The 14,782-nt window shown below is 39.5% G+C and overlaps 6 protein-coding genes across 6 annotated transcripts; 2 read left to right on the plus strand and 4 right to left on the minus strand.

The window, feature by feature from the left end:
- Window positions 1-291: 291 nt before the first annotated feature.
- Window positions 292-1,302, minus strand: SS1G_11969 (predicted protein; the record flags this gene model as incomplete). Its single annotated transcript, XM_001586890.1, has 2 exons — window positions 292-953; window positions 1,098-1,302. The coding sequence occupies 2 exons, from the start codon at window positions 1,300-1,302 to the stop codon at window positions 292-294; spliced, it is 867 nt and encodes a 288-aa protein (XP_001586940.1).
- Window positions 1,303-3,106: 1,804 nt separating this feature from the next.
- On the plus strand, window positions 3,107-4,024 carry SS1G_11970 (predicted protein; the record flags this gene model as incomplete). The annotated part of the gene is made up of 2 exons (XM_001586891.1): window positions 3,107-3,502; window positions 3,809-4,024. The coding sequence occupies 2 exons, from the start codon at window positions 3,107-3,109 to the stop codon at window positions 4,022-4,024; spliced, it is 612 nt and encodes a 203-aa protein (XP_001586941.1).
- A 677-nt stretch (window positions 4,025-4,701) lies between these two features.
- On the plus strand, window positions 4,702-5,236 carry SS1G_11971 (predicted protein; the record flags this gene model as incomplete). The annotated part of the gene is made up of 2 exons (XM_001586892.1): window positions 4,702-4,727; window positions 5,011-5,236. 2 exons carry the CDS (start codon window positions 4,702-4,704, stop codon window positions 5,234-5,236), a joined length of 252 nt encoding a protein of 83 aa, XP_001586942.1.
- Window positions 5,237-5,568: 332 nt separating this feature from the next.
- On the minus strand, window positions 5,569-5,910 carry SS1G_11972 (hypothetical protein; the record flags this gene model as incomplete). The annotated part of the gene is made up of 1 exon (XM_001586893.1): window positions 5,569-5,910. One exon carries the CDS (start codon window positions 5,908-5,910, stop codon window positions 5,569-5,571), a length of 342 nt encoding a protein of 113 aa, XP_001586943.1.
- A 597-nt stretch (window positions 5,911-6,507) lies between these two features.
- SS1G_11973 (hypothetical protein) lies at window positions 6,508-7,110 on the minus strand (the record flags this gene model as incomplete). The annotated part of the gene is made up of 1 exon (XM_001586894.1): window positions 6,508-7,110. The coding sequence occupies one exon, from the start codon at window positions 7,108-7,110 to the stop codon at window positions 6,508-6,510; it is 603 nt and encodes a 200-aa protein (XP_001586944.1).
- A 3,459-nt stretch (window positions 7,111-10,569) lies between these two features.
- Window positions 10,570-13,017, minus strand: SS1G_11974 (hypothetical protein; the record flags this gene model as incomplete). The annotated part of the gene is made up of 1 exon (XM_001586895.1): window positions 10,570-13,017. One exon carries the CDS (start codon window positions 13,015-13,017, stop codon window positions 10,570-10,572), a length of 2,448 nt encoding a protein of 815 aa, XP_001586945.1.
- Between the last annotated feature and the right edge of the window lie 1,765 nt (window positions 13,018-14,782).

The following is a 14,782-nucleotide window of genomic DNA, read 5'->3' on the forward strand; positions in this document are numbered from 1 at the left end:
CCCTCCGCTTCCACTCCCAACTCTCGGACTTTCCTCAACCAACCACTCTTTCCGCTGCGTCCATTTGATACGGGTGACATCCAACAGTCAACTCATATCGATGTCATAGTATCATTCTACCTGCAACACTCCTCAATCTCCCCAGCGTCTTCGCGAACTCACTATGATATTCGCCCAATCGGAAATCTGCTTGATCCAATCAAGAAGATATTGATTTCCCATCAGACGCCCCTCCAATCTCGGCAGACTTGGGAAGCAACATTCCATTTCGGTGCGATTCCATAGTGCAACTCAACCGGCAGTACAATGAGCAATTTCTTTTTGTAAATTATCCCTCTCGGCTCTCAAATTCAGACACGTCCTTTCAAGTTCCTCCAACAACTCAAGTGAGATTTCATAAGATTTCTTCGACTTCTTCCTGCCCTCTCTCCCGGCTTGATATTCTGAGATCTGGCTGAAACGCATCGTTCCAAGGTACCGAAGCTGGCTTTGATATCGTTGTAGAAAGGCATCTTTGGTAGTTATATCGAGCAAGACTTCATTGAGATTGCTGGTTTGGACTCGCCGCTCATATTGAATCTTTTCCATGACTTGATGTACACTTTCATTCAACTCCACGTGAGCTTTGTCGGCTGTATGTCCTAGCTGCGGGACTTGGCTGATGGTACTCTTTGTGGTATCTTCATGGGCTCGGTATAGTGATTTCATGTATTCTAATTGGTTTTTTGCGAATGACTCTTTCTTGGCGGTAGTGGCTAGTTGTTCCCACCACCATTCCTTCGGGTCTGGTGAACTTTGAATAGTTTCTTCGAGACTGCTGGCAATTTTCTCGATCTCGCTCGTTTTCCGTTCGATGTCGATACTTAATTTTGTTTTGGCTTTGTCTATCGCACCGAAAAAGTCCTCAGATCGATCGCTGGCAATATTTTCAGACTGAAGAAGTTGTTCTAGAGCTGGATATATAGAATGGGAAAATAAACAATGGATATTGAAAAGTTGGTCATCGAAATATGTCCGCTTTACTAAGAAAAATTTTTCCTCTTCTTCAGGTATTAAACCGTGAATGGGTGTACCGGCTTTGTATTATTGAAAGTTACCAGCTTTGGCGAAACATGGTGATCCGCTGGGCTGATATGGAATATTTTCATGAGATGATGTAAGTTTATTTCCCGTTACTAGTACAACGATAATCAAAACGAAGATGCAGGCGAACCACTGTATCGTTTTACGGCCAGAGACCTTGGGTTCTGTTTCTCCGCTCAGCACACCGGCATCTGCTGAAGTATCCGAGGTATTTGACATATTGCGAGTGAGAAATTATCAGAGATATTAGGGGAGGAAAATATGACTTGGGATTGGGTATGAAGTGATTTGATGTTCTGTATCTATCTTCGTTAATTCTGGTGGAGGTGATGGCCGGCCCGTAAGTAGATTGAAGAGGGAAGAAAATCAAAAGGGGCTTGGAAAGCATAGGATGTTGAATGATTGTTGGGTGACTGATGTGAAGGAATCTTCTAACAAGAATATCTTGGTTCCTATCTAGAGTCCTATCTAAGACAGCTTTCAGGGCTTATGTTCTAGGTAATGCTGCTGTTTCTAGAGCATTCTCTTCTTTGATTGGTCGGTTCTAGGTGGTTTGAAGAATAGTTCTATTATTTTGTGATATTTCCTCCGCTACTCCACTTCCATTTTGTCAGCTCAGTAGTTGGATGGATTTTTTTTACAGAATTCTCGGCGTTTGTTCAATACATTGCTTCCTCGTCTCGTCACCTGCTTGCTACCGAAATATTGTCAGTCTGGAGATACGCATGGGTTTTCTCCAGCATTTGAGCTGGGCTACAGACGAGAAAGTTGTTTTGATTCTCAGGTGAAGGAACCTTACGTCTCTCTTGTCGTATTAGTTGACACCCTCTCATGAAATGAAACATTGTTCCAATAGCGGCACCCCCGTCTCGCCAAAAGGCGTATAATATCTCATTAATACGGCTGTCAGAAGTCTCCATGTAAGATTAGATTATTTGGAAGTTTCCAATGGGCTACCAATTTATCGGGTTTGCTTGACTAATAAACCACCCAGAATTTTTCAATTCTGACAACTCCCATCATTATAATCGAAGTAGCTATTTCTCATACAAGTGCCATTAGAAAGAATGGGAAATCTTGGCACAAATTCGGTATTTTTCGCGGATTCGCAATTAAACTTGCCCGTCAAAGAGTCTACCTCTTGGGCAGAAGAGGTGTCACATTTAAAATAAATTACTAGCTATATTATCACCACCTTTGTTCTACCATCTATTATCCTCCAATACTTAAAAGTGTTTGACTCAAGAATCTTCATATTCCACTAAGTTGTGTTGTTAGTTTGGGGGTTGTGCCGTATGCAGTATACCGTATACCGTATGCCGTATACCGTATGCCATGTGTCTATCCGTGGCTCGGGTGAGGATTCTGGTAATTTCTTTAATCTCCTGTTTCAAATTGTTCAAGTTTACCAAAGTTCCATTACCATTTTTGCTTGGTATTGCAATGGCACTAGAACTCTAATTGGATGTCGGAATGATTTAGAAAGCTCAGAGCTGAACATGAACAGTCATTGGATAAACATTTTCTCAAACGAATTCTGTTCTTCTTTCATGTCTTGAACCCAGCTCAACTTTGCGGCCGGACAATATTGAATTCAAATTCTACTTCAGAGTTGAAGATAATTTGAAAAGTTCCTTCATCGAAGCTAGGCTAGAAATGGGTGACGACTGAGAATTTTCATCGAAAATTACGTATTGCCTTTGCCATTCTTAACCAGTTTGTACGGCTACAAGGGGATATTAGACGAAAGAAGAACCACAATATAGAATGTGTGGCTAGTTCCCTGTCTTTCCTTCCTCCTCCATCTCCTTGTAAGTTCCTTTTCTTTTTTTCTATTCCTTTGTGTCTTTAAACTTGCCCCATTTTATCGTTCAAAGAGATCTATTTGGAAACTTCCACACTTACGAATCTCTTTGTTGGAATATGATAGATAGATCGGTCCAAACCCAGTAATGCGAACTTCGTCTTCTCCACCAACTCATCCTCATTCTGATCGAAACTTCATCTATCTTATTCAGAAATCATGTTTGGTGTCAATTGCATTCCAGGAAATGTCTCCATGTTTTACAACCTTGACATATCGCCATACCGGCCTTTGGAAGAGCAACAGCAGAGACTAAGATCTGTCATGATAATGATTCATCCAGACAAACAAAACAACAATAACCGCGAAGTGATATTGAATGCGACTTCTATGTTCCAAATTTTATCACCATATAGAGAAATTCTCGAAGCGGAATTTATCTTGGAAAGGTACATCAAGGACGACAGGGAACAAATACAAAAATGGGACGAAGCACGCACGAGAAGAATGCAACACCGTTATGGCGGGATGAAACCTTGGTTCTTCTCCTACAACCCTGACCCCCCCAAGTGGTTTCCAAATTGGGCAGTCCTGGTTGATTTCATTCATGGCTCCGTAAGGATTTTACCCTTTCCATCGCTGATTGATTCTTTTTGGAGCTCGAAAGTTTTTCGTGTTGGGGGGATCGGGAAATCTATACAGATGCATATGTATGATGGCGAATGTAGAGAGGTCACATTAGGTATAGATTTGAACAGATGGATTATGCCGACGTGGACATCGAGGGACTCGGGAATGGAATACACTCAGTATTGGGACATGGTGGAAGGGCGAGCTGTAGATCCTATACTGAAATATTTTTGGGAGCTTGTGTTTGTTTATTACTCTGTGATACTACTGATAATCTGGTTGCTTTTCAAGCTTCTCCGGTGCTTGTTCTTCCAGTACGTGGTTGTTGGCAAAAGCAAAGCCAGTAAGTCTATTCGCAATGGTAAAGCCCTGAAGAGGAGGAAGAGGAGGACGAGCAGAGCTCCTTATGACACCCCATCTTCGGAGAACGAAATTGACAACACTGTCTCGAATCAATCATCACAACGAACTCTCGAGAGTCCGGAATGCACAGATTTTGAAGCATAGCACGCCTTGATGTTAGTAGGGGGTATTTTACGGCGGATAGCACGTTCAAAGCGGAAGGAATACATCGAGTAGTGAGCATCATCGGATAAAGAACAGGAAAATGTAAGAAGGGAAGATTGTAGCAAGTTATGGGTTGGCTAGATTGGTTAAAATTTGATTTCGGTATTGGGTTATGGGGCTTGTGGCGTGGTTATGCATGTGCTGGAAATTTTTGATGGGCAGGAAATTTGGGGGCCGGGCGGAGCTGATTGACAAGGAAGGTGTGAGGTGGAGAAGTTGGAGGATGGAAGTGAAGAGGATCAGATTGAGGAGGTGCATGTCTCTTGATTAAGTTAGAGTTTATGGGATTAGATTTTTATTAGATGGTGTTTGGTTCGTTTTCATTTTCGAGGGTTAGAAAATATTTGTTGGTAGATTTTACTTTTGATTTCGAAACTGTCTATGTGTTTTTGATACTCATTATACGGACAAGCATTGACTGACTTAAGGATATCTATGTTGCTAAAGGGGCTAAAGAAGAACAGGGACATATATGTCACGGAGATATTAAGGGGGTCTGGGCTCTGGTAGAGGTGAAGGTGGAGGTGGATATGAATGTTAGAAAGAGGTTTTCGTGCGAGGAGTGTTTGTTGGTGGATGAGGGACAGGAATATAAGTTTAGGTGCAAGATACCAATTATGGAGTTCGAAAACTATCACACTGAGTATGTGTACCAATTGCAAAAGGATATCTATCAGATTAGCTAGGTTTTCAGATTTCTATGTGCTCCATCAAAGAAATGCGGAGATACAAGATGGAAACAATAGAATATCTTCGATCTTCATTGATGGAGTTTAATGTGCCTCTATCCTAGAGGCCTAACACCATATCTTCTGAGGCTCGACACGGCGGAGTGTTTTAAAAGTTTCAAGAGTCGTTCTAATTCAAAGTGTTTATTCCTACTCGGTCTTGCTGTTCAGATTTGTCCTTCTAACTATGAATTTTAGGCAATGCTGTATACCAGCAATGCTTGTTGCACATCTTATGACTATTTACAGCAAAGGATTTCTTTTCTGTCTCGAATCCACAACTTCAAAAGCTTTCTACATTATCTCACTTTACTTTACTCTACTCTACTTTATCCATGATGATTCGCAAATCCCAAAGGAAAGCTCGGCTGTGGAGGAAGCCGGGGCTGATAGGATACCAGTTGAGGGGATAGCACACAAATAAATAGAATATCCTGTTAGTTTAGTGATGTTCTTGGTTCATGACTATAGACTCTACTTGAATATCCAACTTGGTCTGAAAATCAACAGATGAGTACTTGGTTGGGTTTCTCCGCTTTAGCATCAAGGAGGTTCTTACTTTACTTTAATTTTCTTGAAGGAGTTTAACCGGATAATAAATAACATTTATTATTATAATTATTTATCAAAATAGTAAAACATTTAATTGCATTTAAGCTCAATGTGAAAAAATCGAATATAATGATAAATTAAAGTCAAAATAATATAACGTAACTTATGGTGAACCGGGTCATATGGGGAACCGGGTCACAAAATTCAATTCTCTCTATGTGATCTTGTTCTACGAGCTACACATTCATCCAATTCCAACTCTAAATCACTTGAACTACTCTCTGGCTCTTCTTCTTCAGTCTCCTCTTCTAATTCTTCAATTGGACGTTTACGTGGTCGCCCTCGTAGCTTTTTCTCCTTCGGTTTTTCCTCCGCCTCACGTACCATTTTCAGTACTTCCTCACTACTAAAGACAAATTGACCTTGTAATTTGACTCTTTTGCCTTTAGTTCTCTTCTTTCGAGTCTCAATTACTTCCTGAGCATCAGCGAGCTGTTTCCGAAGTAGGGCTATCTCAGCATTTTGAGATTCTACAAGCCTAGTCATTCTCTTGGTATATCGACGAGTTGGTGATGCAAGAGAATCATTATCTGCTAGAGCTTTATTAAAGGTTTGATTTGCTTGCCTTAGCTTTGTCCCATCTGGAGGAGAGCTCCTGAGTATAGATAAGTCTAGATCTTGATTGGACATTCTCATTTGTGGAGTAGAAGGTTGCTGGGAGGAGTTAAATGGTAATGAATCGAGTATTTTTTATAGGGCAAAAGGTACTAAACCAGCTCCTCTTCAATTAGCTTTAATATTAGAAGAATTCAGTGCTTTTTTTCTAATATTTTGAAAGAGTTCTACCCATTCAGCTCTTTGAATTCGCTTTACACTAGCTCGAGAATATCGATCGACCTCTAAAGCATGATATCGTTTCATTGGCCCATATATCGCAATATCAAGTGGTTGAAGCAAATGGGAGCAATGAGGAGGTAATATAAGTAAATCGATTTCCTTCTCTATACAGAAAACAATAAAGCTGCCTGTAATATGATTTGAATGGTTATCCATGATCAAAAGTCGAGGTCGGTCACCTGATACTTTCTTGGATTCTGGTTCGAAAACCCTTTTTAGCCATTCTAATCCATGACTATTTGAGGTCTATCCATTCGTACTCGTAGAAAACTGCCAGCTTTGAGACATGTCCTTTGGAATCCATGTAGAATTCGTACTCTGAGCCTTGAAAATGATTATAGATAATAGAGCCTTTCCAATTGTATTGACATATTCAAATACAGTTATCCATTCTTGCTTGCCAGCTGTAACTTTCCAATTCGATTTCTGAGTAGAATCGACTATAATACACGTACTTTGAGTATTTCCAATTCCAAATCCGGTTTCGTCTATATTATACATATCATCTAATTCATACTTTCGTTTAATGAGATATATACGAAATGTATCAAACCAAGCCTGAATATTCTCTGGAGTTGTCTCTTTAGTCCGATTAGACTCTAATTGATATGAATAGTATGTTTTAAGTTCTGGATGTCGTTTTTGGAATCTATAGATCCATTCGTGGCCTATAGGTGGAATTTCTGTCGAGGTAGGAATTCGAGATGACGCGACCTGAACGCGTCGAAGACGAATTTCGTCGGCCATTTCCTTCACCAACATAGGTGTAGCAGGGAATCCAGTGATAGTAAGTCGTGAAATCCATCGTACAAGAGTATTTTCTTCTGCGTTTGAAAGAATTTGAGCCATTTCGTAGGATTGAGTACGTGATTTCCTTCCAGCGACTCTAGCTATGAGAGTTGACTTAGGAACTTCAAAATACTCTGCAGCCTTTCTAATTGATTTAAAGTCCTTCAATTGAAGTGCAATAATAGCATTCTGTATCTTCTCTTCAATTTGAGAAGGCGTAAGAGGTGATTCGGTATGCATAGCAAAATTTGTTGGGGTTTGAAGTCAGTGATGGGCTAAATGTGACCCGGTTCCCCATATGACCCGGTTCACCATAAGTTACGTTATAATAAGATTTTTATTATTTTTTCAGTTTGATTTTTCAAAGGCTTTTTCGAGAAAAACTTTTTGTTACGAGGTTTGCCGTCTAGATCACGTGGAAGTGCTCTAGGCTCTCGAAGTAGGTTTATAACTAGGCGTCAAGCAGGGACTTGAAGTAATGACAATAATGATATGCAATTCGTAACTAATAGTAGAGTATACTAAATGATTGATCTTGAGCACGAAGCTCTATACAAAAGAAATCCATCTTGATTATATAGTCCTTCGTGCCTATGGTTAACTAGGAATCGTCGTTCCTGGGAACGAGCGTTCCTGGTTGTTCCTAGGAACGTTCGTTCCTCACCGTTCCATCACATGTTTTATGGTCATGTGACATACTAATCGTTTTGGACGTAACACTTTTATATTTATAGTTTATAAGAAAATTCTAGTATATTCTATGATTAAAGATAAAATAAACTTAAATCGAATCTTATAAGATAATTTCATATAATAAAAAGAAATAATAACTAATAATATTCCATCCGAAAGATAAAAAAATTCAATATGTTTTTATTTCATTCTATTGTAACGATACTATACTGGAGGCAGCGGCTGCCTAAGGTTTCGTCTGGTTGGTAGTTATGGGTTAAGGCTTTATCATTGGTATTCACTTGAAAGTGAATTCGTTACTAGATCAAGTAGAATTTAGGTAAACTAATTGATAACTAAGTTGAGCACGAAGCTCCTAAACTATGAAACTACTCTGACTATATAATGATCGATAAAGGGAGCCCCCAGGAGCTTTGAGGGCTTCTAGGGCTCCTTATCACGTGATTTCTGATGGTGCGTGCGCATACGATCTTAAGGTGACCAAGATCACATACTAATTCGATGAAATCTGATCGTGTTTGCACAAGGCCTAAGTTCTCCTAATTAATCAGTTTGCTACCATCGTAACACCATCAAACCTAATGGTGAATCGTGACATCTATTCCCTTTTAAATCAACTTGATATAATATATAATCGAATTCTCATACGATAATAAAATTTAATAATATATAATACTATTATTGACACATTACGTGATCATCTCATCATTGGTTAGGCTAATAATTATCAAGTGATTTAATAACTCATTAGAGAATCTCACAACTTTGCAAGTATTTTCCATATTGCGATTGATAAATGCATGAATATCTATAGATGACCACAAAGAAATGCAAGACAAAGACAATCACTAGAACATGCCAAGATTCGAGGGTCAGGACTCGATACGAAATATGATTGGAAATATGAAAAGTGTGGAGGATAGATTCTACTTTGTAGAGTACTAGGTGTACTGAGTATCTTTCTTCTCATATCCTTACACGTGAAACTACTAGGTCTATAAGACTTGATGGGATTTGACTCGATGATCATACTTAGAGTACTAAATCAATGTATGCATTAGCTACGAAAAGTTATAGGAAAAACCCTTCCCCAAAAGCACTCCATTCAATAATCTTCCCATATTTATCTTCTCAATACCTTTATTATTCCCCTAGATTTTACCATGGAAACCTAATCAGACTGCGCATGCATCAGCCGTCGTTAAAGATTAATGATGTCTTTGCCCATCAAATTCTATGCGGGTTTGACTTTCCAAAACTTGACTTGACTTGCCGCGCGGCATGTTGTCGGGTCGACTCGGAATTTAAAACAACTCATACAATACCTAGTCCGAGAAGACAAGGAGAGCTTATATAGGGTAATTCTAGTATATGGGATCCCGCAACAACCATAAGTACAGCACCGAATTCCGAGGCTCTGATTTTTCGAATACGACTAATCGAACATGAATAACCTCAAACACCTTCGATGAAAATCACGATAATTTCAACAATCAATTATTCGATAACTAATCGAGCGCAAATCTCAACTTTTATATATTTGGAGATAAAGCTAGCCGAAAAATAGAAGGAGAGGTAAGATCTTACTCTCCTTTTTTTTGGCTTTTTTTTTCATGGATTTTCTTTGGAGATTTGCCTGTGCATTACCCCATTTATTAATTACACTCGTCAAAGCTCCGAGTTAGGAAAGTAGCTCAAGTGTAATAGAGAGATATATACAATATCAGCAGGACTCCTCTTCTGTTATAAATCCCATTTGAAGTTAGTGGCTTATTAGTGTAGAAGTCCTTCAAAATCATAGCTATCTTTAGAAACTTCAAATTATTTTAGCATTAGTCTTGCTCGGTTGTTGAGAGGGGGAGAAGTCTGATAATAGTGGAACCACTGATGTTAGCGTAGCGCCTCACTAACAAAAACAATTCCCCTTTCCTCTCCCCCTTCCATCCATCCATCCATCCAATAAATCTACATTGTACCTACTACATTCCATAAACTAACAACCAATATTCTTCCCTCACCCCTTTCCCCTCTCCCACCTCCCCTCAATCTCCTACCAATTACAAAACTGCACCATCACCATCACCATCACCATCACCATCACCAAAACCCACTCCTTCTCTTTCAAATTTCAACTTTCAAGCTCAACTTTCAATACAAATCAAATTTCAAACCGACAGATATCGCGAAATCTTATGTCCAAATCCAAATCCAAATCCAACACTTCCAACAACTCCTTCAAATTGTAGTTTATAATGACCCAGATGGATATTGAAGATTGGTGGAGAGGGAGAGAGTGGATGAGATTTTTAAAGACGGTTAGAAATAGAATAGAATAGAATAGAATAGAATAGTAAGTTACATAGATATTATTATTTAGATTAATCTTATATGAATTTTTTAGATCAAAACTACTCTGCTGTCTTCAATATCTATTATTAGTTGTTTATATATAGAGTTTAATTGTTTCTATTTTTTCTTGTGTGTATATATAAGAGGTATTAATTATATTTTATTTATTTCATTTTATTTTATTTTATTTTATCATATCAAAAAAATCATAATCTATTTTATTTGAACAAAGCAGAATGAAAAAGGAAATAAAACAAAAGAAAAGAAAAAATAAAGTAACCACATATGTATATAACCAACAGAATTTTATCCATCAATCCAGTTTTCCAGTCTTGTGTTTCCCCATGTTCCCCATCCCATCCCATCCAATCCCCATCCCCATCCCCATCCTCACCCCAGTCCCCAAATGGTATCGTATGGTATATGACATCAAACTCCAAAAACCAAAACAAACAATCAACGGAAAACTATCATAAATCAAACAAGGGTATCCAGTACCTCCGTATTACCATGCATCTCCTGTTTCTCTCTCTCATCAGCCTCCTCTTCCTCCTCCAAAAATCCTAATCCACTATCATATCTTCTCTTCTTTTTCTTTCCACTAGCAGCCACACCGCCACTTGATCTTCTTGTTAATCCTGCATCCAAATATTGACCTTTCCTCACGACCGGGGCTTTAACTTTCAAGTCCCTTGAAAGCTCCCCAGCTTCTGTCTCACTAGATTCATCACCATCGCTCTCCACATATCCTCTTCCGATATCCATTATACTAGCGAGTTGTTTCCTCATTCCCTCAACCACCTTCTTTCCCCTTTTCTTTTCCCTGTTGACTTCTCCCTTCAATTTCTCTGCGCAATTCTCGAGATCTTCGTTTTCAGTTTTCAAATCAGAGTTTTCTTGTCTCAAATTCTCAACGGCCTTTTGCGTATTCTTCAAAATAAATGTCGTTCTTTCAAGCTCTTCTTGAAGTTCTGTAATCCGGTCATCACGCTCCATTAGTTGTTCGCTCATTCGACGATCAGAGAGAAGTATTTGTCCCTCTTTCTCATTGAGGAGATTTTGAAGTGTAGTAGAAGCATTCAAAGCAGCTGTTAGTCTTGTCGAAAGTTCGCCAACTATCATATTCTTCCCTTCAAGTTCCACAGCAAATGCGTTCGATCTGAAAACTTCACGTTGAAGTTGATCATCCAAATTGTGTATTCCACGTTTCAAATCATCTTCCACAGCTTGATGTTCTTTTTCGATCCTCTCGACTAGGTTTTCCAACCCAGAGACCTCGCTTCGATATCCATTTAGTGCACTTTGGAGACGTGAATTTGAGACTTCATTTTCGGCCACTTCTTTACTCATCCGAGAAACAGCAGTTGAAACAGCTGACAACTCTTTCTGTACATCATGCAAAGCATCAATACGAGCGGTTAGTTTTTGGCGAAGAACGATTTCTTGCTCATGATATTGGTCGATGGTTTCATCTTGTTTCTTTGTTTTCTCAGCCAGATTCTTGAGTCGTTCAAGTAGCATACTGAGGAGTTTGTCATTTTCGAATCCTTCGGTTACTTCTCCAGGGGTAAGATACTCAAGCTCGAGTCTTGCTTTACGGAATTGCTCGACAATGATTTTGATAGTCATCTCAGGATCGGTAGAGAACCCCAGCGAGGTTACCTCAGTTGAAAGAGCATTAAACGATGCTTCCTTTTCAAGAACCTGAGCCTGGGCAATAGTAAGAGTCGTGAGAACGGAATCGAGAGCCGAATCAAGAGTTGAGTTATCATGAGATTGGTCCGATGAAATGTACGATGATAACTTTTGGAAAAGACGGGATTCATGATCTTTGTTGAGTGCCAAGGCGGAACTGAGACTCTTAATTTCAGATCGTAAGTCAAGAAGTTGTGCTTCAAGCTTTGCGTTAAGAGGATCCGGAAAGTTTGCTTGTGTCAAATTCGATGAGAAGGAAGGCTTTTGGGAGGATGTATCAGCTATTGTGGCAGGTGGCGAGGGGAATGAAATGTTGTGTTGAGTGGACGTGTTCAATAGATCACCCGGCTTGGAGAAGGGGCCGTTAAAATTCATCATATTATGGTCTTCATATGAAGAGTCGATTACCATGCCAGTATCATCTTCCTGTCTGTCCAAGGTTTGGTGATCCCCATCCACACTCATATTGTGATCATCATCATCGAAATCAAATGGATCTTGAGTTCCCGTTTGCCAGTCATGGTGAGCATCGGAACGTTTTTCCTTTTGTGATAATTCTTCCTTGAGCTCTCGAATCTCTCTTTCCATTTCTTGAAAATTTTCCACCATAGTGAGGTTTGGAAGAGTCGATGTGCCAGCCTCAAACCCGAGTTGGCTTGCGACGTCATGCTCATCCTGTATGCACTGTAATTCATAATCCTTTTCCTCCAATTCCTTCCTCAGTCGAAAGATTTCCGACTTTCTTGCTTTCGCCTCATGTTTTTTCTCCCATTCTATCTTATTGGTTTCCTCACTCAGTCCATTCCTCCTCATACGTCTCGTAACTCGGCCATCCAAAACTTGTCGTAGTGGGGCAAACTGTAATTCTCCGGAGAATGGCTCGTTGTCCTGCCGACGATCGAGTAGACGTTTTATTGGTGCTGAATGTCGACGATTTGATTTCGCAGAAGAAAGAGAAGTCTTTCGAAGAAATGGTGTCAAGCCAGAAGATGATTGAAGAAGATTTGGTCCTGGGTCAGAAAACCTTACCTTCTTATTGGATCTTCTTGATTTGGGTGTTGCGGGAGGAGGTATCGATACTTCTATGGAACGCAATGTAGAAGCTTGAGTATTTGATCGTGATAGAATTTCTGCTCCATTGCAACTTCTTCTCTTTCTCCGAAGAGCAATAGGTTGATCATCCTCCATGGCCATTACCACGTCGTTCTCCGCCATACCTCCGATAAACATATGTTTGTTTATCTTGATCAACAACCAAATTTTCAATCTCTGTGGAAAACAAAGTGAATACTGCACAGTGTATGGGATTGTAAGAAAGTGCTCGATGCTTCGTAGAGTCATAAACAAAAATACAAAGCAATAACCAACTGGCCACACAGTTTGATATTGTGTTAAATGGAAAAAGGTTGATGAATGGATGGATATTCTCCATTCATATTATATGTACTGTAAGTCTTATCGAAATCAACATAAATTGAATTGTTTACATCCTACCGTATTAGTCTTAGCGTGGTTGTTTCTTTTTTTTTATACCCCACCGTATCAAAAGTTTGGTTGGATGACAGAGCGACAAGTTGATGAACACGAAAAAAGAGCGTGATGAGATACAGCCTGGTAACATGGTGTGTTGACTCATGAGTGGAGAGTCGAACGGCTTTTAAGGTAGCAGTCAACCCAATGAACCCAGTGAATCTGTAGAGCTCGCTCTCAATGGTACTGTTCGTCCGTTACTACAGGGCTGCAGCTGGATCCACGATATTAGTTCAGACGGGCTGTCGGTGTCAAGAGCATGGGGTAAAAGCTTCCATGACTCCACTGAAAATCCGAATGTCAATTTCTAACTACTAGGTAATCCTTGTAGAAGATTTTGAGGGTATTTAGATGTTAACATTATTGATGTCGTTGGGAGTAAAGGAGAAGATGCTGAAAGGGATATAAATCCGCCCCCCTTGAATAAGCTTCGGTAAATTGATCTTCTAACAAAATCCTAACCTTTGTTTCTAGATTAGGTCATATCAAAAATGAATTGGTGGATATCCCTTCCAGTGAACCAAGTGCTTTAGGCGTACCTACATTGGCGTTGGGTATTTCCCTGCAGACATGACACATCACACTATAATTTTGAATTACAACTTTTCCAATAAAGCACCCTCACCACAGTCCGGAGAAAAAATACCCGCCTCATACCAAGCTCTCCCTCGTAGGGCTACAATCATCTAATCACCTTCATCCTCATCCAAATTCCCACATCCACCACTTACTTATATATGCATGCATGAATACCCCACAACAAAAGATCTATTCTCCTATCGAACCTTTCTAGAAGCAAATTCAAGATCCATAACTCTATTTTTTGCTCAAGAACCATCCAGTCTTCAATCTAGATGTTCTATTATGAGAAAGCTTGCATTTCGAGGAATTTTCCATAGCTACCTATGTAGGTAGTCTACAACCAGATGGACCTTTCTTTGTAAGACTTAGATGCAAGATCAAAAAAAGATTCTCCCATTATGATCATTTTGTAATTGATCTTCCCACGTACGGGTGTAAGTAATACTATCCATTCTTTATTCCATTCATTCTATTATATGAATTCTCTGATATAAATCTTTCAATTCTCTTTCTCTGTTCCCTTCACAGCGTGCTATGGTGATGCACATATCTTGACCTCTCTAATTTCCCACTACAGTATTTACGATCCAAGTGCGCCAATATCGCCATCAGTGACCATCACTGACGACTCGCTTGATTGGTGGTGATGTCTCTCCCGTTCTGCACTTCTGCTCTTATCCATGTTGCTGAATGAGAAACTGTTTTGGGCTCAAGATTAGGAGTTCTAATTTTTCCTGCTTTGTTTGGTGCGAAGCCCCCAAATGACGAGCTAAATGATCATGATATTTGATTGTTCCTGCTGTAATGTAAAGCTATCCAATACTGCAACTACCTATATTCCACAAAGGAGGAAACTCCCGTGTCAGGAGAAATATGAAGGAAA

This window comes from Sclerotinia sclerotiorum, genomic scaffold, assembly GCF_000146945.2.
Source record: "Sclerotinia sclerotiorum 1980 UF-70 scaffold_20 genomic scaffold, whole genome shotgun sequence".
NCBI classification, from domain to species: Eukaryota; Fungi; Ascomycota; class Leotiomycetes; order Helotiales; family Sclerotiniaceae; genus Sclerotinia; species Sclerotinia sclerotiorum.